The following is a 25707-nucleotide window of genomic DNA, read 5'->3' as shown; positions in this document are numbered from 1 at the left end:
AGTAAGGATATTTTAGTCAGTTTTCTAAAAATTCGGTTCGAATCTGCAAAATCTTAAAAAGGCAGTTTACTTTTGTAAAAACTCAAAACTAATGAATTTTTTATACAAATTGGTTTAAAAATATTTACATCATTACCACTCAACTCAAATTCTGTATACAAAAGTTATTAGTAAAACAGTAAAACCATTATAAATTTTTTAGTGATAGAAATATTAAATTATCATACATTAAGTGATATTTTTATTTTTACATTTGATAAAAATTATTAATAATCTATTAATAAGAATATACAACTACTTAAACTTATTTAATAAGTTAGTAACTAATTTGTTATTTCAAATATAAAACATACAATATTACCGAAACATTATAAATCTTGAGCCAGACGGCCGATGTAGATATCACTCTCTTCGATTTGCCGTTGAAAAAAGAAAAAAAAAAAAAAACGCTCAATCAACTAAAGAAAATTTGAAAATTGACACTCTTTAAACTTTTTCAAAAAATTAAATAGACTATTTTTCTCAATCGAAGTTAGGGACATAAATAGAGCAAATCCAAAATTGGGAGATCTGCCTTCTCTCCTGTCTGCTTTTGTAACGAGATAAAATATTTCTTTGATGATCCACCCCACCAAAAAATTCACCTCCCGTACATGCCTCGAATCTGTCCAACTATTTTTTTCCTATTTTTATACAAATTTAAATTAAATATAACTAAATTTCTATTATTTTGACAGAAATAAAATTTTAATAATAATAAAGTTACATTTAAAGCACTATCTTTTTAGTTACACTTATGATAGAAACAAATAATACTATTATATAATTTAAATACTTCTTTAAGACAAATTAGAGGCTAGTTTGAGAGGGGACTTGGTAAGACAAATCATAAAAGTGATACAATTTATTGTCTTAGATTCGTTTATTGTCTCTCATTTATTGTCTTATTCGGAACGGCAGCTCTATCCAACCTGATCTAGTTTATATTCTTAATCAAAATTATTATTTATACAGTCATTTTAATCGCTTGAATTGTACCAAATATAAAAAATATCTTTTTTTTTTATCCTAGTACATTAAAAAGTAATTGGACCGTCCTATTGTTTAATTTCGGTGCTTAATTACCAAACCAAGAAGAAAAAAGATAGAGCTTTTTTTATTTTGAATATATACGAACTTACATGCAACATATGTACCATAATAATTCAATCAATAGCAGCGTTACTGACCATCCCGAGCATAGTTAGCAAAGGACTTTACGGTTGATACAGGAGATTCCAACTTCAAAACCTAATTACTTTATATTTTTTGCTAATTAAATTTATTTCTAAAATATTAATAAATCGATTAGCATACTACCTTTCTCTTAAAAAAAATAAAAATAACATCACTTGAGAAAAGAGCATGTTAAATTATTCAAATTGCCAAATTAAACATCTATTTGCAATGTAAAAGGAAAAAAAGGGTTGATCCTTATACATCTTTGCGCCAGATAATTTAATATATATTTTTTTATCCTAGCACATTTAAAAGTAAATTGGATCGCCCTATCATTTAATTTTGGTGCTTAATTATCAGACCAAGAATGAAAAAATAGATTTTTCTTATTTTGAATATATATGAATTTACATGCAACATATTTATATTTATATTTATACCTATACATTATTTTTCATAAACTTTTGCCACATGGCGTATCCTCCTTCACCCTTGCCTTCCATCTTCCCACTCTCATCTCTAACCAATGCTTCATCTTTCTAACCTCCTACCTCTCAATTAATGTGTTTATATAGTTCCATCTCCACCTAATACTTCATCTTCCTAATCCCTACCTCTCAATTAATGTGTTTACATGGTTCCAACTTCACCCGATGCTTCATCTTTCTAACCCCCACCTCTCAATTAATATATTTATTTGGTCAATCATCTAAATAAATTGATTCTATAAGAACAAATGAGTAAAATAAGATTTCTTCATACTTTTTTTTCTCATATTATTTTCTTTTTCCTTTTTTTTTCTTGGCGCACAAGAAGGATTCATGTTTTGTAACTTTTTTAAAAAAAAAAATTTTCTTTTAAAGTTGTGTGTGGATTGAAATTAAGGTTCCGGACATCGCAGCCGGGCTCAGCAAGAGAAAGTGATGATGGATTTGGATTCAGTAAAAGGGAAGAAGCAGCGAGTGTGGGAGTATCTATACGGGATAGAGATGATCGTGACTAAGAAGGAGCTCGATACTAGCGACGAAGGCGACGTAAAAATCGGGATTCGCCTGCCAAATGTCGACGACGCGATCAAGGTGTGTATGGGGTAGAAACTCTTTTGTTGCTTCTTTCATTATTGTTATATGTAATTTATTTACTAAAATTATAATTTGCTACATTTATACCTATATCTATTTTATATATTCTATTTGTATTTATTGAAGTCTCATGTAAGTCAAAAAAATTTAAAATTTTTATTTTGTTTATATTTTGTCTTTTATAACATCATTCCGCCGTAATGCGCAGATAACTTTACTAGTGCCCCATAATTCAATCAATAAGATGATCTTGAGCATAGTTAGCAAAGGAATTCACATTTGGTATCTGAGATCTCAATTTCAAAAGTTAATTACTTTATATTTTTCACTAAATTTATTTCTAAAATATTAATAAATTGAATAACATGCTTCCTTCAAAAAAAATTAATAATAACATCGCTCGAGAAAAGAGTATATTATCTAATAAAATTGGCCAATTTGCATAAAAAATCCACTTATTTTGGACTTTTGCAAAATCGGGCCACATTTTTCGTTTTTGCAGATTCGGTCCGCTTTTTCAGCAAACTGACCAAAATACCCTTATTACTTTTTCTCTTTCCTCTTTCTCTCTCCTCTTCGTTTCTGTCGTTCTTTTTTTTTTCTCGCCGAAAAAAAAGAGGCGGATCGGACCGTCGCCTCCCTCCTCACCCTCCTTCTTCACCGTTGCCTCCCTCCTCACCCTCCTCTCCACCGCCCGCGACCCCTCCTCCTCTCCCCCGCCGCCGCCGCCGAGCCCACCCCCACCGTCGTCTCCATCGCCGTCGCCAAGCCCACGGCCATGGCGGCGGCGGCCCCATGGCCGCCGTCACCGTCGTCTCCGTCGCCGAGCCCCTCGTCCGCCCCCGCGGTCGTCATCGCTGTCGGCGGCTGTCACGCCCCGGGGTCCCTTTTTAGTTTAAAACAAAGCGGAAAAGCGTCTGAATTTTTTTTTTTGAAAACCTGACCCCAGAGTATGCCAGATCCACCACAAATACAGGGAATCCACTGTTCACACGGACAGAGTCTCCCCTGTATTTGCACGGCGTTGATCGAATACACAGTACAACAAGGATACAACCACAACCAGATGAATATAAAAGATAACTATACATTCATACATTCACCATTCACATCACAGTTTTACATTCAAGGTTTAAACAGAAATCCACAAAAATTTTTTGAAAACTGTTTCCTACACAGAAACCTTTATTCTTTTAAAAACGCTACCACGAGGGGTAGAAAACCTTTTATTTTACAAAATCCAGAAATCCACATTTCAAATGTAAATAAATACTGAACCATATAAACCAACTAAACTATATAACAACAGAAATACCAAGGATAATAACTAAATCGAAATAACCTGGGTCAGAAGCTCTATCGACCGCTACACACGTACCTCACGTCTCGTCCCACTACTCATCACCCGCGATACCTGAAAAATGGTGGGGGAGGTGAGAACATGTAAACATGTCTCCCCTCCCAGTGGGTACCGCAAGCCGAAGAAGGCGAGGAGTACTCACCGGATCAGGAAGAGAGCTATACAATAACACGGAGAACTAGATAGATATAAGTGCTGGTAAGTAAAGATGCTGATAAGTAAGGAGCTGACAAGTATAGATGCAGGTAAATAAAACAGTAGCTACAATAAACAGATAAGGATATACTGAAAATAAATACTACAGTTACTGTATGCATGCGTCAACTGACGATAAGCTCAAAAGTACCCAATCTCGCTGCCTTATTGGTCCGAAGACCTCAGGCCCATGCCACACTGCGCAACCTGTACCTGACCCTCGCAATGAAGCCCCTGGGTCAGAAGCACGGTACCTGACCCTCGCAATGAAGGCCCTGGGTCAGAAGCATATACCCTCGCAATAAAGCCCCTGGGCTCACGGGTTGGCAATCCAACCACTTTTCCGGAAAAGAACACCCTCTTGCGGTGGATCAGACCGCTGGTGTTCGTGAAATGCGTACCTGCAGTGGCGATCAATGTAGTATGCTCAAAGATCATCCATCGGCAACTAGCCGACAATCCAGCCCCTCAGGGCACACCGACCGTATAGGCCATCAGCAACTAATCGGCTACGTATGTCAAAATAGAACTGTGGCAACTCGACCGAATAGGTCATAGATATCAAATGGGGAACCGCCCAACCAAATCACAGATATAGTGAACAGATAAGTCAACTCTACTCCTAAGTATGATATCAACATGAAAATAACTGAGTAGAGGAATGCAGAACAGACCAACTAGGTCAACAGATACGGAATGCGCAGCAAACCAACTAGGTCAACAGATACGGATGCGGATAGAACTACTCTACTCCTACTCAGGATACTAAACATGCAAACAACGAGTAGAGTATAATCAAACAACATGGTGCTAGGCTCAACACTATATATATATATATATGCTAGATAATAACGAAAGAGCAAAGGTAAGAAACCATCACCGAGCGTGCACCACTGTACCAACGTCGGATCAAAGTACCCACCTGTACAACTGTCGCGCCTGTCTCCTGACTGCAGAAGAATGTCAACACGGACCTAAGGAGGGTCCACTCGGTTAGTGTCTAACCCACAACTAAGAAACCCTAAAAGCATAACCCACAAGCAAACCCACGGAGATCGGTTTCCCAATACCGATTACCGTAACTCGCCGGAAGTCCCGAAAATCGCACCGGGACTCCATCGGGACCACTAAAATGTCCCGAAACGCACCGACTCATGATACGAGTGACCCGCTGCCACAAAACACATCAAATAAGATGTCTTGGCAGCAATCCCAAAATCTCGCCTCCAAACAATTATCGTCGGATAATCGTTCGGATCCGGGTTTCCGAGAGTGTCTATTTCGACACCGGAATCCACCGTCGCTCACCCGTCATTTCCAAACCCCTGAAATGACGTGAGTGACCAGCCAACAAGGCTCAGCGACTCAAGAAATGCTCACGAGAAACCGTCGGAAGAATTTCGAACCGAAACCGCGTTCTATCGGCGGATTTCGCCGAAAAACGCTTCGGAAATCACTTTTCGAATTCCGCAAGGACTTGTGGCCTTGGACAATCAGTCCAGAGTTTGCCCACTACCCGCAAATGCTTCCAACAGCAGCCACGAAGAATCAAATTGCATAAAAGCCCTCCCGATTCTAAGAAATCACATTGATTCATGTATTTTTCAGGCTTTTATGGTCCGTCTACGCAAACCAGAGGTCAATCAGCCGAGCTAAGATACCCATTTACAGGTTTTGACGTGCCGGAGGCCGTGCTCACCTTTCGGAGCACTGCCAACCCTTGTGGTAGTCGCACACACAACGCGAACCTCAGCGAAATAGCGCGCACAGCGCTTACATTGCGTCAAACTCGCAAACCAGGGCATCGTTGACCCCAACGGAGGTGAGCACGATGTTCAGCACGAAGTAAGGATGACCGTGCTCACTTCCACTGTCATCGGGGTGTCCTCGGATTGCCGGAAAGGCAACCGGAAACCTCAAGCAGTAATCTGTAACCTAAAAACAGTCTTACCGGAGTGCATGGAGCTAGGGTTAGCCGCCGGTGGCCGGGAGGCGGGCGGTCCGGCCGGAGATGGAAGCAGTCGGTCCGAGAAGCCCGGGAAGGGTGATGGCCGGCGGCGGGCGGCAACCGGTGGCGCGGCGGCTGAGATCCACGCCTCCCACTCCTTCTCGGGTTTGATCTTCCCGGCGGCGCGGCGGCGGCCGGAGGAGGTCGGGGTGGCGACGAACCGGCGGCGGAGGCCAAGGAGAAGGCGGTGCAACCCTCGGTTGGCGGCGGCGGCGCTTGGAAGCCGAGCGGGCCCGACCTCGGCCCGCACCGGTCTGGGCGGCCGCAGGTGGTCTCAGCGGCGACCGGCGGCGCGCGGGGACGGCGGGGGACGAGCGCGCCGGGTTGCCGGAGGTCGCCGGGGTCGACAGGAGGGCGGCGCGCACGGCCTAGGGCGGCGGCGGCCCACGGAGGCAGTGCGGGTCCAAGCTTGGCCCGCACGCGCTTCAGATGGCCGCAGAGAGATCCGGCGGTGGCCGGCGGCGCGCGGGGACGGCGGCGACGGCGGCGGAGGGTCGCTGGGGGTTGAGGGAAGGCGGCGCGGCCGATCTAGGGCTGCTTTACCTAGCGGGCCCTGAGCTCAAGTCCGCTCGGTCTGGGTTGACCCGAGTTGGCCGTGGCTTGCTCGGACGGCTCCGGCGGCGTGCGCAGGCGGCGGGGACGGCCGGTGACGGCACCGGAGGGGAAGCCTCGGCCAGAAAATATAGGCTCAGTCCAGGGGTGGCTTCCCGAAGTCAAGAGGCCGCGGAGGGTGGAGAAGGTGGTGATGGAGATGATGGAGGAAAGGGAGGTGGAGCTTTTCCGGTGGCGGGGTTGCTCGCCGGCGGCAGGGGTGCGCGCATGGCAAGGGCATAGAGGTGCTGATGACGGTTAGGGTTAACTGGGGGGTGCAAGTCGGCTAGATCTAGGGTTTCATGCTAAGGAATCCTAGTGCAACTTTATATACAACCTGCAACTTTGCAGAGAAGTCCCCCAAAGATAATTGTTATCATCTGAGTCCCTGACAGTGCATGTGTTTTGTATGTACGCACCTCCATGCTCGATCTCGCGCGATTCGGTACATAAAATATTACGACTTTTGCGAATTTCCCGATTTTCCACTCTCGACCCCTTAGCGAACTTATTGCAATTCCCAAAGATCCGTCCATCGGATTTTCGATCAGATCACGCCAACGCGTTCAGAACGTCGAGGCATCGAATCTAGCATTTCGTTTCGTCAGATTTGATCTCCGATTCACGACGAAATCCATTCTCTCTCCAAAAGGCCAAAATGATGCACAATTACATAAGAAACATGTATTTTCAGATTTTCTCGAAAACCGTGCATCAGATCTAAAATCCGTCAGTGCCATTGGTTCCAGAATACCTGAACCGTTCAAAACGAGCTATTGGATCGCTATGAACGGAGTCCGACATGCGTCGAAAGCCAGCTCTACTCCGTGGCTTCACCGAAAAACCGGAGTTACTATTCACTTAAGTGAAAACTAAAACTCGCGTATCATCTCTATTTTAGCTCATTTTCTTCTGAAACTTGACGAGTGTTTATATAATTAGATTACACACATAAACATCATCAACAGAGAGTTCAGTTGCACTGTAAAAATCTCAGTCCTTACAGCGGCGCGGCGGAGGAAGAGGCTGCGGAGTTCGTCGCCGGCGGCTGGAGCGGAGCGACCCGGATTGGCGCCCGGCCGACGCCGTCGACGCGTCCGGCGTCGGCCTGCTGCACTCGGCCATTGCGCAAGGCCGGCCGGACCTCGTCCAGCTGCTGCTGGAGTTCGGCGCCGACGTCTAGCCCCCGGGCCGCGGGCCGACGACGCCGCTTAAGGCGTCGGCGGCGGCGGGGGAGGCGCTGATCGCGGGCTGCTCCTGGCGCGGGGCGCCCAGCCGCGGTGCGAGGCAGGGTCGGTGGCGGGGCCGGTGCACGCAGCGGCGGCGTGCGGGCACGCGAGCGCCCTGCGGCTACTTCTTCTTCTTCTTCATAGTGTAATGGTGCACTATTACACCATTAATGGTGTAATTTCATGGTGTAATGGTGTAATGGTGCACCATTAGTGTAATGGTGCACCATTGTACCATTAATGGTGTAATGGTGCAATGGTGCTCCATTACACTAATGGTGCATCATTGCACCATTACACCTTTAATGGTGCACCATTGCACCATTAATGGTGTAATGGTGCAATGATCCACCATTATACCATTAATGGGGCGTGGGCTTGGCGACGGCAATGGAGACGACGGTGACGGCGACGGAGACGACGGTGGAGGCGACGAGGGCTCAGCAAGGGGAGTGACGAGGCGGTCGGCAAGGGGCGGGACGTGGGCTTGGGCTCGGCGACGGCGACGGAGACGACGGTGGGGGTGGGCTCGGCGGCGGCGGCGGGGGAGAGGAGGAGGGGCTCGGCGGCGGAGCTTCGCGTGAAGAGGGAGACGATCGGGGACTCCTCGACCTTGAGCTTGACGAGGAGCTTGCTCCGCCCCTGCAACTTCGGTGACGACGCGGCGGCGGGTTCGGCTTGTGGAGGCGGAGGAGGAGGACGCGGAGCTTCGCGGCGGGCTTGAGGAGGGCGACGGGGAGGTGAGGAGGGGCTTGAGGAGGAGAGAGAAAGAGGAGAGAGAAAGAGGAGGCGAGACGACGGTGGGGGTGGGCTCGGCGGCGGCGGCGGGGGAGAGGAGGAGGGGTTCGGCTTGCGGAGGCGGAGGAGGGGCTCGGCGGCGGGCTCGAAAAAAGAACGAAAAAAAAAAAAAAAAAACGGAAGGAACGAAGAGGAGAGAGAAAGAGGAAAGAGAAAAAGTAATAAGGGCATTTTGTCAGTTTACTAAAAAAACGGATCGAATCTGCAAAAACGAAAAAAGTGACCCGATTTTGCAAAAGTCCAAAATAAGTGAATTTTTTATGCAAAAAGGCCAATAAAATTTAAAGTCTAATTGCCAAATTAAACATTTGTTTGCAATGTAAGAAAAAAGTGGAGATCCTTGCACATCTTTTCTTTTTTTGGCAACTGTTTTTTTTTTTTTTTAAATGAAATTGGTGATTGATGGTGGAGCCTTACACGGTCCACTGATGACGTGGTAGACCAGGTGGAGACAATATTTTCCGTATGTGATCCCGGCCCATCCGATCTAGCTAATTGAACTAGAGAGGCCCACAAATATCCGGGTCGGGTCCATGTTTAACACGATCCGATATCAACAATCGATCCAGCGAATACGGTCATTTTAGATCTAATTCCGGCTTAAAATATTTCGGCCCGAATCCGAAACCGACACAGAACCGACACCATCTGGGTTTTTCCCAGGCCTTATGATAGCCCATAATGAAATTCACCTGGTTAGGAATTTTTTTTTTCACTAAATTACGACCTAAAAAATAAATTTTAATATTGTTTTTTTTTTTGTATCATTTATCTAGTGATATAAATAGCTCGAAATCAGCAGCTAAAATAAAAATCTTACAAAAATGATGATATGATATTAAAATTTTAGATCAAAATTATTAATCTTGTTTTATATAGTATAAAAATATTTCTATCAAAATTTTAAATGATTTGAATATTTTTATATTATTAAACTTACAAACGGCTTATTACAACTATTGAAATTGTTGAGTGTGGGCTTCTTTGATCACAAAATTTATTTATAAATTTAACGAAATCGATTGTTGATTCAGAAATTCTAACATTGAAAACAACTTGATAGTGCGGAGACCATTGTACTTCTAAAAACACATAAGTTTAGATCTTAGTTATAATATGTTTAGAAATGTGCGCGAGTCTAAACAAGTCGAATTGTTTTGCAATTTATTAGCCTCTCACATCTAATTTAAGGTATATATATGAATCAAAGCAATGAGCATAAAATAATTTCCATAATAATTCGACCAAACATATTAATTTAATAACATATTAGCTGGGTAAACTTCAAATACAATTCCTGTAATTTCATACTTTTTTCATTTTATTATCCAGTGATTTAAAGTGTATCAATTTAGTACCCCTATAGTTTTTTTTTTCTCTTTTCGCCAGCCCCTCCATTAACTTTTCGTTAAATCACATAAAAAAAACTTTAGATACCTACCTATAACTTATCAAATATTTACTTTAGTACCTTTTAGTTTTAACTTTGTCACCGATTTAACAAACAAAAATTAGTAGGAAGTATAACAAAACGAGAAAAATAAAACTACAAAGTATGAAAGTGATACACTCTAAATCACAGAATACTAAAGTAAAAAAATATTAAACTACAGGGATTGTATTTGAAGTTTTTCCTTAATTTAATTTACACATGATATTCCAACATTCACAGTTAAAAGAGCCCCGTTACACAATCAGGAGCATGACTCTTACATGAATTAACACATGGTTTTCCCCAGTGTAAATTAAAAAAAAAAAATGAAATAAAAAATGAGAAATTTTTTTTTTTTTGACTGTGTAAGAAGGTTTAATTAGCACGGTATTTGATCAATAAAGCACTGCATAACGTTTACGGGGATCTGAATGAGATCGATAGCTAAATTTGCTATCCAAGCGAAGCACACACAGCACGGGCATATCATAGCCACTAATGTTCTGCAAAAATAAAAAATAAAAAAAAAGAAGAAGAAGAAGAAGCAATATTTAGGGTTTAACGAAGATTCAATCTTAACAAAGAGGTGCATTAGACATATATATTATTTGCAAAGTTTAAGAAATTGTATATTTACTTNTTTATCGTAAAAAGTATTTCAATCTAATCTTTACTTCTCAATTCTTAACTCTATTTCCCATATTTTACACTTAAAAATGTGCTTCATCAAGATTGGAGTCCGACTGCTGTACTATCAGTAATACGGACGCCTCGGTGCTACTAAGTTGTTTTCAATAATGCAGCATCCAAATCGACGGTCGGCTCTGTTAAACTTTATATATAATATTAAAAGTATGTGAAAAGTAAGTTTTATAATTTTTCGACATTATTTACTTATCAAACGAGTAGTCTAAAAATGAACTACTGAAAATAAAAATTTTATAAAAAAATGATGATAAAAGACTTAAATTTAAAATCAGAAGTACTGATTTTACTCTAGATAGTGAAAAAAAAAATTCTACAAAAATATCATCAGATTTGAATTGTTTTACACCGTTAAATTAACAAACGTATCACATCGACCATTAAAATTGTCAATTTTGAGACCTTTTGATCACTAGCCAAATAATGTCGAAAAATTATAAAAATTTAGTTTTCAAATACTTTCAATAGTGTAAATCAAATCTAACGAAGCCGATCATTGATTTCGAAGCAAGCATCATTGAAAACAACTTTGAATGCAGCATGGAGACCTCTGTACTACTGATAGTATAGCAACCTAGCTCCCAAGATTGATACTATTTGTATGATCCGTAGATATAAAATTTTTCAATGTAAAGATGGTATCAGGAGCTACACTTTTAAAATTGACCTAATGTACATACCTTGGCATGCTCAATTCATAAACTAAATAAATAGCCTAGATGATCATATGTACATAATTTCTTATATTTAATAATAATAATTATTGAATGTAGGAAGTTGATAAAGAAAACTAGATATATACTCTATGGCCTTTGTTAGAGTTTGAGAAAACCATGAGCTTTGTTTTCTTTTTTTCTTTCAATTACTTTACAAAACTCAGAACTTTTTGCTTTAACTCTACATTAAAAAAATATAAAATAAATTTTTAAAAACTTTAAAGAGTCAAAGAATAATATTTTTAATATTCAAATCGTTTGCTCTTACTTAAATAATTCATTACATCACCTATAATTCTTGGATAAAACGTTAGTAGGGAGATCCCCAATAATGCCTCGTTGGGAAGCATCAGATCTATTGTTACGTGTTAGTTTATCTCCATTCAATAATTTGTTGAATAATATTTAAATAGTAAATTTTAAAAGACAATTTTAGACGGAAGAATTATAATTCATAGATAGAAATAAATATGACATGTAATGATAAATTAAAGCTTCTTAATGAAGTGTCGTTGAAAAGCTCCTTACTAAAATTTTTCTATAATTCTTACCCTCCTTGGTCAAAAATTTGTAGACAAACAAAAATGTCATATCATGTGCATCTACGACTGGATAATAACGTTGTCTGCAAGTGAGAAAAGGAAGTTTTTTACCAACCATCTCTAGAGCAAGTGGCAAAGGGTTTGGTGGTTAGTACCCGAGGTTCCAAATTCGAATCCTAATTGATTCATATTTTCAGCTAAGTTTATTTCTAAATGAAGTAAATGAAGCGGGTAGCGTGCTACCTATCTCTCTCAAAAAACAAAAAAGTAAAAAAAATAAAAACAAAAAACAAAAACGTCTCTCTTTAGTGTGTACAAAAGTTTTGCAAATATATAAATAAGTAGGGCAGTAAAAAGTTCAAGAATCTGTTTGAATGGGTATTTATATGAAAAAAAACTTCATCTGCACCATAGGATGCTATTAAATAACAACTAAAACCTATAAATGTTGACAAAAACACGCACAAAAGTTAAGTAGCATTTAATTAGCTGGTGAATTTGAGCCAAAATTTGTGGTTGACAAAATGACCAAGTTGGTGCCCACCCTTTTGACCAATGTCTCAAAATACAATATATTATATATTATCTAATATCTAATAACCAGCGTAAATGACGGGGAGGAGTTTGGTGTTGAAAATGGTTGCGGTGTGATGTACGCTGACACATTAGGGGCTTTTTTAGCATTCCGCCCCCTCTTATTATTATTATTATTATTATTATTATTATTATTATTATTATTATTTTGCAAATAATTCTGGTAAATTTATATTTGTAATAAATACTCCTTCTTGTTGCGCAAGCCTCACGTTGAAATTTCAAGTTAAGTATCATAATTTAATCACCGTATATAAACACGATGAATAATTTACTGTATTTTTTTTTACTTTAGCAATATGCGGACTACTGTATTCTTTTTTCCTTAATAGTGTGTGGACTAAGTCAAAAAAAAAAGCAGTAATTTATTTATGATGGTGTTCAACTTGTGTCTGTCTACAATGACGCTTAATTGCGTGATAAGAAAAAAAATTCATTCTTGTAAATATAAATTTGCAAGGAAAAAAAAAATTGCGTGACAAGAAAAAAAATTCATTCATTCTTGTACATATAAATATGCAGACAACATTTGCAAAAAGAAAAAGGCTATAAATGCAAAGTGATAATTAGCTAAGTTTAGAGAGAGAGAGAGAGAGAGAGAAGAGAAAAACATGAAGACACGAAGAAGTTTTTGATTAGGGATGTCAATGGATCAGATTAATTCAGGGCTCATTTTTCGAAAACCCAAATCCGAAATCTAAATTCGAAAACTCAAATCCGAAATAATTATTTTTTTATCATATTTCAAAATATATTATATTAAAATTTAAATTTTTATAATGCAAGTGCAAATATAACATAAAAATTTATATACATTACATAATATATAAAATTAATTCTAATTCGAATCAGATTTGGGTTCGGGTCAGAAATGGACAAATCGACATCCAGTAATTTAAATTCATCGGGTTTTTTTTTATATTCATATTTGCAATCATATTTGTTTAGCATCAGATAAATCTATCCCGTTCAAATTTGGATTCGAATAAAATTTTGGATGTATGTAACCATTAACATTAAGCTTGGCTTCTAATAAGTGTGCAAAGTAGATGCTTTGCTAGCACTTAGCAATCTCAAAATTGAAAATAACAAACACTAGCTTGTAATGAGTCCAATGCCTTTTTACAAAAAGTCCAATGCCTTTTGTCCCTTGAAATAAAATATTTATTAGATTTTTTTTTCTTTTTTTCCTAAATTTACTATTTGTACTATTAAATATTAGTATATATGTAGAAATAGATTCTTTGGTTAATTATGCAACATCTATTTAAGCATGCATGTTTTAATGAATTAATCTCAGTACCNAAAATTTTGCACTAAAGGCGGTGAATGGTTTACCGTCTTCTAAAGACGGTGAACCATTCACCGCTTTTACAACAAATTACAAAGACGGTGAACGATTCACCGCCTTTTTGAGGAATCCCTGACGTGGCGCCCACGTGGCGAAAGAAGGATTAGTTTTACAAATAAAAATTTCACGGAATTAGTTTGGCAAATACGAACTTTCACAGGATTATTTTTGAAAAAAGTCCAGAAAAGCACATGCAGCGTGCCCAACATGCCATCATGCATGCCCCACCCCACACCCCTCCACAATCCCCGCATCATCACCCGCCCCTACCTCTCTCATCATCTACGTTTCTCCCTCACTCATTTTTTAATTAATTAAGGGCCCATTTTTTTTAGTATTAATTAAGATCCATCTAACTTTAATAGAATAAGATACAGTAAGAGCGAAAATATATAAAAACATGCTTTTTTTTATCTAATTTTCTATTCAGTTTTTTAAAAAAAAGTATGTTATGCAGAGTGTGATATTATAAAAATAAATAAATAAAATATTTTTTCAACATTTTTTTAAGAGAACCGTAGCATGCTACCAGTTTCACTTATTCTTTTAAAAATAAACTTAGCTAGAAATGTGAATCAACTAGAATTCGAATTTAAGACCTCAGATACCAACCACCAAGTTATTACTGGCGCTAAAAATGGTCGGTCAGCGAATTTTTTGTATTATATGTAATGCAATTTTTTCCGCAATCACGCTACTTCGTACTATGTAGTAACAAGTTTTTCTTACTTATTGGACTAATTATGAAACCAATTAACTAACTAATCCTCACTCCCTCCCTCTCTATATATATATATCATACTTGGGAGACACTATCATGCATCCACACCCATCAAAACCTCTTATGGCTTCCTCCATGAAGCTGTTCTTCCTCCTCTTCCTTTCCCTTTCCTTCTCCTTCTCGCAAACACAGGCGAGAGAAGGCCGGTTCTTCTTCAACAAGACGACACGACCCGCAGATCCCACGGAGGCAACGCCGACCGCAGAAAAGCTCGACGGGCCTACGACGCTCCCCCCGCAGAGCCAGAACGGCTACGGGCTCTACGGTCGCGGCCCCGAACAATCCTCACCGACCACCACCACTTACTCCGACGATGCACGCCGCTACAACGGTAACAACAATCTACCGTCAAACTTTCCCAACACCGAGCTCGCGAACGAACGGTACGATGAAAAGAACAACTATAACGACCGATACGACAATGCGAACAACAAGTTTGATACCGAGAGGGGGCGACGGTACGGCATGAGCGACACGAGGTTTTTAGATAATGGGAGGTACTATTATGATGTTAACGCTGAGAGATATGCGTACAATGGTAATGATAAGTGGAATGCGAGGAGGGGGAGTAATCAAAAGGAGTATGGGGTTTATGATAATCAGGTTGGTAACAAGAGAGGTAAATATGGAGATGAAGCGTATGGATATGGGAATAGTAAGGAGTATGATGATGGTGCAATGGAGTACCAAAACAACCAAGAGAACCAAGAAGAGTACGTGCCTTAAAGTATTAATTGATGATCACCATGCATGCACGAATGATCTTTTGTTAATTAATTAAGCTTGCTTGTGCCGTGTTTATTTTGTAATTTGAGTGAACACTACATGTAAGACTATATGTTTAAGTATTTTAAGTCCGTGTTTGGTGCTTTACGTATTCGTATCAATGAATATCCAAGGAATCAATGCTGAGGATTAATTGAATAAGAATGTTGCAATATATACTATCTGAAATTCTCCAAAACCAAATGTTAAAAAGCATGTTCGGCGCTAATTGTTTCTACCGCAAATAGCAAAGAATTTAATAATCGGTTTCTAAAGTCCAACATTCCAAGTCTTGTCTTTTCACATTTACAATTCAGTTCATTTTTTTAAAAAAAATAAATAAATGAAATGAATAGTATACTATCTTCCTCACTCAAAAATTTGTTCAACAATTCTCATTTTTTCCATTTTATCAGCTTCTTCCGACTCACATGGGCCTACTTCGCGCCTTTTCCTACTCTTACTCGCATCGACTTAGTTTTCCGAAAATATTTTAGAAAATAGTTTTTTTACCTGGAAAAGTATTTTCTGTTCGTTTTGTATTTAGAAAAAGTAATTTTTCTTAAAAACGAATTTAGATTTTATGAAAAAATAGTAAATTTGATTTGTTTTCTCAACTTTTTGTTGGAAAAATAAAAACTATGAAATAAATTCCCCCTAAATCTCTATTGTGATCACGGGCACCTGACAATTAAGATTCCTCATCTCCCATCCACAGTGGACTACAAGGAAATTTCATATAGCTTCTTAAATAGTTTTGAATGAAAATGTTAACTTTTGAATCATCACATTTGTGGAAACTTTGTAGAATATATTTATTTATTTTTATTATTTTCCATAGAAAATTAAAATTTTATAAGTTATGATACTATGTTAACAGTTCTAATTTGATCGTTTGCACCACTGGTTAAATTAGCTTACAATTTAAGTATTATTTTTTTTCCTTTGCTTCTGAAAAAGAATAAAGAAACACTAATGGTAACCCTTCGAGCTGATGAAACTAGTAATATTATCGGTGAACGTATTGAACAATATAATAGAGAAATAAAGATTATGAATACCGATACCGTACTTCAATTAGGCGATAGCATTGATCGTATTTAGTCTTGATGAAGTAATGGCAGGTGAATTAGTAGAATGACCTACTATTTTTTTTGGGTTAGTAACCACTTTTGAATTTTAAATTATTGTTTTCAATGGGGAGAGTAATGCTAGCTACTATACACTACAGTAAATGAATAGATTCAAAATGATATAATGCAATGAAAAATATGATTAAATTCAGAATCTACTCTTCCATCCACATTAAACATTGAAAAACCATTTGACGTATCATTTGCTCAACACACACTACAACAGAATTAGATTATAGGGACACATATTTAGGACACTTTTGAGTAAGTGTCCTATTTATGCTAAAACTTAAAAAAACATCTACTAATGCCTAAATATAAAGCCCAATTCAACCAAAAATAAAAAATTACTCTACTCAACCCACCACACCCAGTCCATTTGGCTGGATTACAAACAGAAAAGAAAAAAAAAAAAGAAAAATCAATTACCATCTTTTCTTCTCTCTTCACTCAATCTATTGAAATTCTAGACGAAGAGCCTTTCCTGTCGTCCTCCTCCGCCACCGCAGCCAACGAGATAGAGTTTCGGCGGTTGTTAAATGCTTAAATAGGTGTTGGTAAATTAGCAGCACTCTTTTAGGTTATAGCGACACTCTTTAACTGTCACTATATACCTAGCGACCTCACATATAGCAACACTTTTTAAAAGTGTCGGTAATTTTAGCTAACAGCACTTTTTTGACATGTACCTACATTTAAAAGTGTCGCTATAGACCGTTTTTATTGTAGTGACACTAACACCTATTTAGCCTTAAAAGGGCAAAATAACTTTTACATTTTCTGGCAAAATTCCTCCAAACTTCTAATTAACTTATACAATCTCCTTAATTAAGAGGAGAAACAAGCATTTTGTGACACAGTATTTATCTGATCAAATCACAATTAATTTGTTTCTCTCCGAAATTTCAAAAGCTGTATCAACTTATATATCTAGAAAAGGGACAAATACATGTAATGAAGTATTAAAGTTGATTGATTAATCACAAATAGCCCATGATCTCAAAATGTCAAATGTATTCTTATGTGATTACCAAGAATCCAAGATCCTAACTCTCATATAAATAGCTGATCTGCACTTTGACGCTTCTACGATCGACTCAAAATTTGTACAGCTAGTTTAACACTTCTTTGATGGGCTGTTTGGATATAAAAACTAAAATTTTAACAGAAAATACTGTTGCTCTACTATTAATTATATACTAACTAATCTATAAATATGATTTTAATTGTAGTTGAAATATAAATGGTTTTAATTATTTTCATAAAAAATAAACTTAAAAATTATAAAAAAATCCAAAAAAATGCTTAAAAAAATAAACTTAAAACGGTTTTTTTTTTTTCCTTCCCCTCTCCCCTTGTCTCTCTAATCTCCACAAGAATATGCTGCTTCACCGACCATCTCTAGAGCAAGTGGCAAAGGGCTTGGTGGTTGGTATCCGAGACCTAAATTTGAATTCTAGTTGATTCACATTTTCAGCTAAGTTTATTTCTAAATGAAATAAACGAAGCGGCAAGTGGCAAAGGGTTTGGTGGTTGGTACCCGAGGCCCAAGTTTGAATTCTAGCTGATTCACATTTTCAGCTAAGTTTATTTCTAAATGAAATAAACGAAGCGGGTAGCGTGCTACCTATCTCTCAAAAAAAAAAAAAAAAAGAAAAAAAAAATAATACGCTGCTTCTTCCTTTTCTTCTCCTTGTTATGCTTTTCCTCATGACAGGTATAAAATGTTTTGGAGCTTCGGATTCACTTCAGATCGAGCTAACAAGCAAAAGACTTTTGGTGGATTTTGTATCGATTAGCTTTAGAGGTAGAAAACTCTCCGTAGGAATGCAAATGGATCCAGGTTGGTAGACCTCCTGTCCCGATCCGTTCCGAATGGAGCGGTACGTAGGAACAAAAAAAAATAGAAAAATATAACTCATTCTGATCTGCCAAGTAAATAGAGCAGGAGGCATGAGATCCTTTTCTTTCTTCAATCCGTCCTGATCTATCAAAAATCCGTCAAAAATCGGCTCCTATCCTGATCTGCCCTGAATGAGACAATAAGTGAGAACCCAAAATAAAATAAAAAATAACCCGTCCCGAATCCGTCCCACCCCGACAAAAAATAGAACAAGATATGGAAGAACCCTCCCGTCACCGGATCCGCCCAGTTTGCATTCCAAACCATTGGTAAGGTTGTTTGATAATATATTTTGCTATCTTACAATTATTAAGTCAAATTAATAGAAAACTTGACTAAATCTTTGGTCGCACATTAAAGCTTCTTCAATAGATAGAAAAATTTATACTTAAATTATACCATTTATACAAAACTTTTACTATTTATATTACACCATAATTTAGGGTCAGCTCGCTCGTATTCGACTCGATAACAACTCGAATATATATATTTTATATTTATATAATTTACATAATTTATATTTATATGTAAAAATAAATAATTATATATATAATACAGATTTATATTATTTGATTTTTAGTCCAACTTAAATGTAAAGCCTAACTCAACTATAAAAAAATTTATTTATGTATGTAAATTTGCAAGAATTAAATCAAAGTTTAATAAATAAAATTTTATAAATTTATTTTTTATATATATTCTTTTTAATTTTTTCACTTATTTGTGAGCCAGCTTGTGATCGGCTTATTAAATAAATGAACCGAATACGAGCTGAATTTTTTGGCTCGATAATTTAATGAGCCAGCTTGATGGCTCATTTATAAAACGAGAGCCAGCCCTAGCCCGGTGGGGTTTCGCTCCAGTAATGGAGACTCCAGTTCGTACTGAGCCCAAACCAAATTGCTGCCTAATTTATTTGTACGGACCGAATCCGAACTCATGATAAGTGCCGAGCCCAAATTTCCAGGTTCCGGTCGTAGGGTTTTTGGCCATCGTTCTTTTTCTTTTCTCCTTCTCTCTCTCTCTCTCTCTCTCTCTCTCACACCCGCTCTCGCGCTCCGTGAAGAGCCCTCGCTCCATCTCCGCCGCATCCATGGCCGCCGCCACCGCCACCGCGGCGAGATCGGTTCTGCGCGCCTCTCCCTTTTCTCTCCGGAGCGCCGTGGCGAGGCTCGCCTCCGAGTCCGGGGCCTCGCGCTCTCCGCTCCTCCGCCTCCCCAAGCGAAGCTCCGTCGCCTCTCGCTTTTTCAGGTAAAGGTCGGATCTTTCCTGTTGTCCTCTCCCTTTCTCTCTAACCAAACGAAGCTATTTTGTTTGTTTGCTTATAAGATGTCCTGCGGAGATGAGCTTCTGTGCGGAGTCTCTGATGCCGATGCACAGCGCGACTGCGGCGGCTCTGATGACCTCTATGCTCAGCGTTTCCTTGAGGGGATACGGATGGCTCTCCGAAGGTACATGTGAATAACTTCTTTAATATCCGATTGGTCTTTTTTATTGTCAATTTGCGCTTAGGATTGCGAAAGAGTGGTAGCATTTGTTGCTTTGATTGTTTGGAAATGTTTCCGATCATTAGGCTTAGAGATACTTTTTTCTTAGGGTTTAATCCAAAATTATTCTGCTTGTAAGTAATTGCTCTAGCATGCGCACAGCATCGTTAGTTTGTTCAGTATTAAACACGGCATATAATTTCTTGACCTAGAGCTCGAAGTCTTGAACTTGTCTTTGTGACGAACACGTTCTCTTTTTTGTTGCTTTCCTTTGTAGGACGAGTTGAGACTAGATGAAGATCAAGCCCTTAAAAGTGATTAACCTGAAAAGTTTTACGTGAAACCATTTGAATATTTAGTTACATTTGTAACTTCGGAATGGAGATGGACATTTTAGATTTCGAAGATTATTTTACTTCTTAATCATAATAGTGAGGTAGAACTTGGAAGATGTCTATCAACATAATAAGTAGTGTCTCCATGAAAGTATGAATTTACATGCTTGTCCCTTGTTTTCTTTTTATCATCCGTACTCTTGGTTTCTGATGTTCCATTTTTGAAAATTAAGATTAGCCAAATGCTAGCTCTATCTATTTTGGTTAAGCCACATTGTGTCTGGTTACTTCTTTGGGTAACTAAGACTCCTAGTTAGCTAGAAGTAGCCAACGAAATCTGGTTCTTACTATATGCTTTATTTGGCCCGCTTACATAACTCATCCAAAAGTTTCAATTGAGAAAACCAGGTAGCCCGAGAAATGAATGAGGGTTTGTTCAAAATTCACTTAAAAAGGAAATTCTTAAGTTAGTCTACATCAACTTCGACTTATTGGACCTTGCTGAGGCATCATGTAATACTCTATCTCCGACCTGTAGCTTGTTAGATCCATATTTTAACGAACTTGGACGCTAGTAGACTTAGTTAGGTAAAACCTACACCTACAGACCTACTTGCACCCCAATTGGCTGGTTAACCTCAATTGAGCAATTGACTGAGCCTTCACTGAAAGCAACCTAAATTGGCAGCAAACTGGAACTAAGGCATATATTTTTGCTCTGTTCTATACTATAAGCTATTTTCTTGTGCTAGAGATAGCTTGTTCTTGAGCCAATAGGTGTGGTTTAGTTGGCTTCCACTCCCGATTATGGTTCAAATAATCAATCCCTATCTTGATTCAATCTTCTAGTGATGGATTATTTTTTTTAATTGGTGTCTTATATTGAGTTTGTGAGCAATTGTGGTCTTATGCCCTTCTGTTGGAATAGAATGTTCTTTGGTGCAGTCTTTTTCAAGGAAAACTGTATTGATCAATGATTCTTCAAGATAACAAGTTCATGTGATCTTTGGGCCAGCTATTTGATATGGATATATATTACAGAATCTTCAAAACTGCTCAAAAACTTGCTAAAGTTACATCTCCAATATGATTTACTCCTATTGATAACGTCTTATAATCAACATCAGTTTGTCAATATGTAGATAAAGAAATTTCCTATTTGTAATAGCCTACCCAGACAGCCACGTTTTCCCTTTAGCAAGCCCGATCTATACAAAATATTATTTATCTTTTGAGAAAATATTCAAGTCGGAATTTGACCGTCATGCAGATCAAGTTCTATGATGGAAGATACATTGTATGTTTTTCAACTGTATGTTAATTTTTTCTTCTTACTTTGAGAATTGGTCTACTTTTTTTTTCATTCGAAAACTGCTTGTATAAAGTTATTATTTTCTGATGGCAACCAGTTTATAGGCTTTCTCTCCCATGACTTTTAACATCTTTTTGTTGTGCATTTTCATTTTGCCAAGAATAAAAAGAAATTAGTGAATATGATGTTAAAGGGTAAACTACTGCAAACAGCTCTATCAATTCAAAGATTTTCCATATTTTACTTGTGTAAGTCAAAAGGTCATGCTGATTCTTTTGTATTTAATCCAGCCGGGAATGATGATGTGTGACAAATTCTAGGTGGATTGTAGCAGAATATATATCTGTTCCCCCCAGATTTACAGGTTGGCTGAGATTTTAGGAGCATTTAATGACTCATATATTTTCGTTGTTTGTATACTGATTGCCTTTAACTTACTGCATGGAAATATGAGAACTGTACTGTTAGGCTGATTGATAAGTTGATGGGTCATATATTAAACTAAAGATATTCAGATTTTGTGTTTTAGAAATCTGGTTTTGTAAATAAATTACCGACCATATCATCTCTTTCTACTGCATTATATCTTTATACGCAGCACATCTTGCACATATTATTTCGATATGCTGAATTTTCTGGTGATTACTGAAAATCTTAACCTAGTGCACTTCCTCATCTAATCTATTTCTGTTTCATTCATTTTGTGATCACATAATGGCTATTAAAAAGTTCGACTCAAATCAACACCAGAGTCGCTATATTCTGTGATCAATTTACTCTCTAAATTATTTCACATGGTGAATATACTTTGTTACTGCTAGTCAAATTAGCAATTGTGCTTCTTCTGTTTTCTTTAACCTATCTCTTATCTGTCTAGGTCTGTGACATGCATCATGAAGAGTATTTGTCTTGGAGACCGTCGTTCTTCTTTCACTTCTGTCTTACCGTTATCTTTTAGTTTGCATAAGAAAAGATGAAACTATTGTGCCACTAGATAGATTGTTATCGTCTCTTAGCTGTGGTTTCTGTTAATCTTTGTAACTTAATACCTGGAGCTTAGATGGTTGAATTTTCATATTTGTAGATGGATGAGTTGTATTTTGCGGAAGAAAGTGCGCTCAGTGGTAGTAGCTGCAGATTTCTTCATCATTAATTGTTGAGGTAGTTGCAACCAGTTTTTTTTTTTTTTTTTTTTTCATTTAAGAGGTTTGTGTTGCTAAAAGATATTGGATATGTAATTTTGGTACTAAATGGAACTTAAATTATTTTAAGTTGGTTAATAATGCATAATCATCAGTTGGTCCAATGGCATGGCGGTTGATTACTCGATATGTCAACAATTTTAAATATCAAGCAATCAATGAGGTGCAACTGAGAGTTGCAGAATTTTCCAGCAATGCTTTTATTCTGTATTATTTTCTTATTACTTTCATGCTGTCTCAGATTGCATAACCGTTAATCAGATGCTTCTCTTTTACCTGCTTCATTGTAGTTAACGTTACCCTGAAGTGTGGTTGGCTCATAGTTTAGAAGAATAATTAAATGGATACATGTATTCTTCTTAATTACATACAATATAGGGGTTTGATTTGTCCATAATAAGATTTTAACAATCATGATATGTGGGATAATTCATTTATGATTTATAATATTTTGGTGAAAAAATGTTAAATACCAAATATACTATGCGGTTGTAGACATGCTGTTAGTTGCAGAAGTTCTGGAAAAGGAAATCAAATGTGAGTTGTCACAAATTTCTAAAGCGAAAGACACTGCATCAGATTGAAGAATATCAAAAATTTTCCTCTCCCAACTCAGTTCCTTGGCACCAAAAATCAGCACGATCAAGTAAACCCATCACAGGAATCAGCTAATCGAATAACCGAACAACTTCAAACCACTTGGTAGGAAAAAGCTTGATAATTTCCTATGTATGTTGATGCGAAACCACTTGCACATTATAACACAAATTTCACATTAAAAGATGCAGATTAAAAGCATCCAAACCATCAGATGCCAATCTAAGTACATGTTACACAAATTTCACACGATCTGGGAACATGTAATGCAAATTTCACATCGATCACGGAGTCATAGCAAAAAACAACGTGAGGGTGAATCGAGAGAGAGAGAGAGAGAGCGAGCGAGCGAGACGAACCCTGGTCATTGCGAGCTGTGAAGAGGATCGACCCGGTCTCGTCGCCGACGAGGCACTCGGAGATCCTGGTGGGGCGGAGCTGGCCGCCGCCGCCGCCGCCGGTGCTGGGGGTGACGCGGCCGTTGTGGACGACGGTGGTGGAGGAGACGACCTCGGCAGTGAGGGTGTGGCCGGCTTCAGCTGGTCCACCTTCGTGAACGTCGGTTTCCTCTTCGCCGACGCGGTGGCGCCGCAACCGCTCCGTTGCTGCGTCGTCGCCACCCAAACCCTAGATCGAGAGAGGACGGGGACGAGGATGCGTTGAAACCCAAATACGGAGCCAAAAAAGAGCGAGCAAGAAATTTATATGCAAGAACGAACGGGGAGAGAACCGAGGGTCAAAGCGTTGGTTGGACGATGAGGGTACGATGTCTCGCAGAGCGCGTTAGAGTTTTCATATTTAGAATTCCACAAACTTTTTTTTCGGTATAAGATATAATAGTGCTAAAACTCTTAATCCAATTTAAATATTTTGAACAGTATTAACATCCAGAAATTTAAAAAAATTAAGCGCGCTAGAATGAAAATAATTTTAAAATGAATGACCCCTAGAAAGTCCAGGCGTCATAGTGTACGTGCTCATACCGATCAAAATGGCGGTGCTCAGAGACATCACACACTTTGATACTCAAATTTACTTTTGTATAATTTTTATTTTTATTTTTTAAATTCTGACAATAAAATTAAATATTGATCTATCAATAAAACTAAAGTGAAGTGGCAATATTGTAATTGATGATATAATATTAATTAAGAAATTATATTATTTTCACAACGACAATACGTCAATATTTTGTTAATCAAATTAGATTGTGAGCTTTCATTATAAGTATAATTTTAATAAACTAAATTTGAAGGACTGACGTGCAAAAAACTCAATAGTTAAGGACTGAAAATGTAATTCAAAAAGTAGGCTTTAGGGTTTGCGTGGCTCTTGTCGGATTTCTCACGTTGGTCCCTAACCTTTTATTTTGCAATTAGATTCTAGTCCATAGTTTTTCATTTCAATTAAATTAGATTCCTAGTCTTTAGGTTTTCATTTCAATTAAATATCTGGCGTTAATTCTAACAAAAATTGCCACATTGTGAGATTTTGTGCTGATATTTCTTGTTAATTAATTGTATTTGTAATGGTGGAACTTTATTAAAGTAAAAAACTAAAGATTATAAAGCTAACTACAAACAAATAAATAATAGGGACCAAAATGAAAAAAACAAAAAAAAGGTTTGTGGCCAATATTGCAATTAAGTCAAATTTAACAAAGGTTGCAACCCCTCAACTAAAGGCCCACACCATTATTTCAATATTTTAAAAAAATTAGGTTTACATGTTAAAATCTTTTAAAATTTTAACATAAGTTCCAACCAAAATTATGAATCATTAATTTACCAAATCAAATCATCACAAATATCCAACAATAGTGACTAAAGGACCTTCATGGAAATCCAAACTATTTTCTCAAAGCAAACATAATTTCAAGCATAAAAAATAATAACATTGTTTAAATCACTACATAACACATCCAAAATTATCCAAAACCAATCATATATCGCCAGATAGGATGGAGAAAAATCCAATTTTTAAGACAATAAATAATTTAACTGTTAAAATATGGCTAGTAAATCTATAATCAAATTCTAATAAGAATATACATGTGACCTAAAAACCAACGTTAACGGGCGAAATGTAAAAAAGCCAAACAAAAATTTCCCTGATAAAGCTTCAAAAATACTTTAAAAAAGAACATATTTATATTTGGTGTGTCCAAAAAACACAAATAAGAATATAAACGATATAAAAGAAAAGAGAATAAGTTAAAAACGTATACAATCCTCATAAACCTTCCATGAATTAATGATGAAATTACAATAGTTAACAAACCCACAAGCCATATCTTGAAAGAAATTTGACTACACGTAAAATTCAACTGATGTATATTTAAACCACAAGCAAGCAAGCTCTAACATGGGCG

General features: G+C 37.7%; 3 protein-coding genes across 6 annotated transcripts; all 3 read left to right on the top strand.

Moving 5' to 3' along the window:
• The first annotated feature begins 6292 nt into the window (after positions 1-6292).
• Positions 6293-7637, top strand: LOC109704265 (uncharacterized PE-PGRS family protein PE_PGRS54-like). The gene is made up of 2 exons (XM_020225025.1): positions 6293-6685; positions 7461-7637. The coding sequence occupies exons 1-2, from the start codon at positions 6293-6295 to the stop codon at positions 7635-7637; spliced, it is 570 nt and encodes a 189-aa protein (XP_020080614.1).
• Positions 7638-14635: 6998 nt separating this feature from the next.
• Positions 14636-15489, top strand: LOC109704264 (protein E6-like). Its single transcript, XM_020225024.1, has one exon. It carries the CDS (start codon positions 14639-14641, stop codon positions 15326-15328), a length of 690 nt encoding a protein of 229 aa, XP_020080613.1. The 5' UTR covers positions 14636-14638; the 3' UTR covers positions 15329-15489.
• A 3899-nt stretch (positions 15490-19388) lies between these two features.
• Positions 19389-22934, top strand: LOC109704262 (protein NUCLEAR FUSION DEFECTIVE 6, chloroplastic/mitochondrial-like). Of its 4 annotated transcripts, none has more exons than XM_020225020.1 (4): positions 19389-19654; positions 19733-19854; positions 21828-21901; positions 22622-22934. In XM_020225020.1, exons 1-3 carry the CDS (start codon positions 19497-19499, stop codon positions 21845-21847), a joined length of 300 nt encoding a protein of 99 aa, XP_020080609.1. In that variant the 5' UTR covers positions 19389-19496; the 3' UTR covers positions 21848-21901; positions 22622-22934. The 4 variants fall into 4 exon arrangements, with proteins under 4 accessions (XP_020080609.1, XP_020080607.1, XP_020080611.1 ...); XM_020225018.1 differs by having other exon boundaries at positions 22415-22934; XM_020225022.1 differs by lacking the exon at positions 21828-21901.
• Positions 22935-25707: the final 2773 nt, after the last annotated feature.

The sequence above is a fragment of the Ananas comosus genome, unplaced genomic scaffold, assembly GCF_001540865.1.
Source record: "Ananas comosus cultivar F153 unplaced genomic scaffold, ASM154086v1, whole genome shotgun sequence".
Classification (NCBI taxonomy): domain Eukaryota; kingdom Viridiplantae; phylum Streptophyta; class Magnoliopsida; order Poales; family Bromeliaceae; genus Ananas; species Ananas comosus.
The sequence above is the reverse complement of the archived record's forward strand: the minus strand, read 5'-3'. Positions and strand labels throughout refer to the sequence as shown.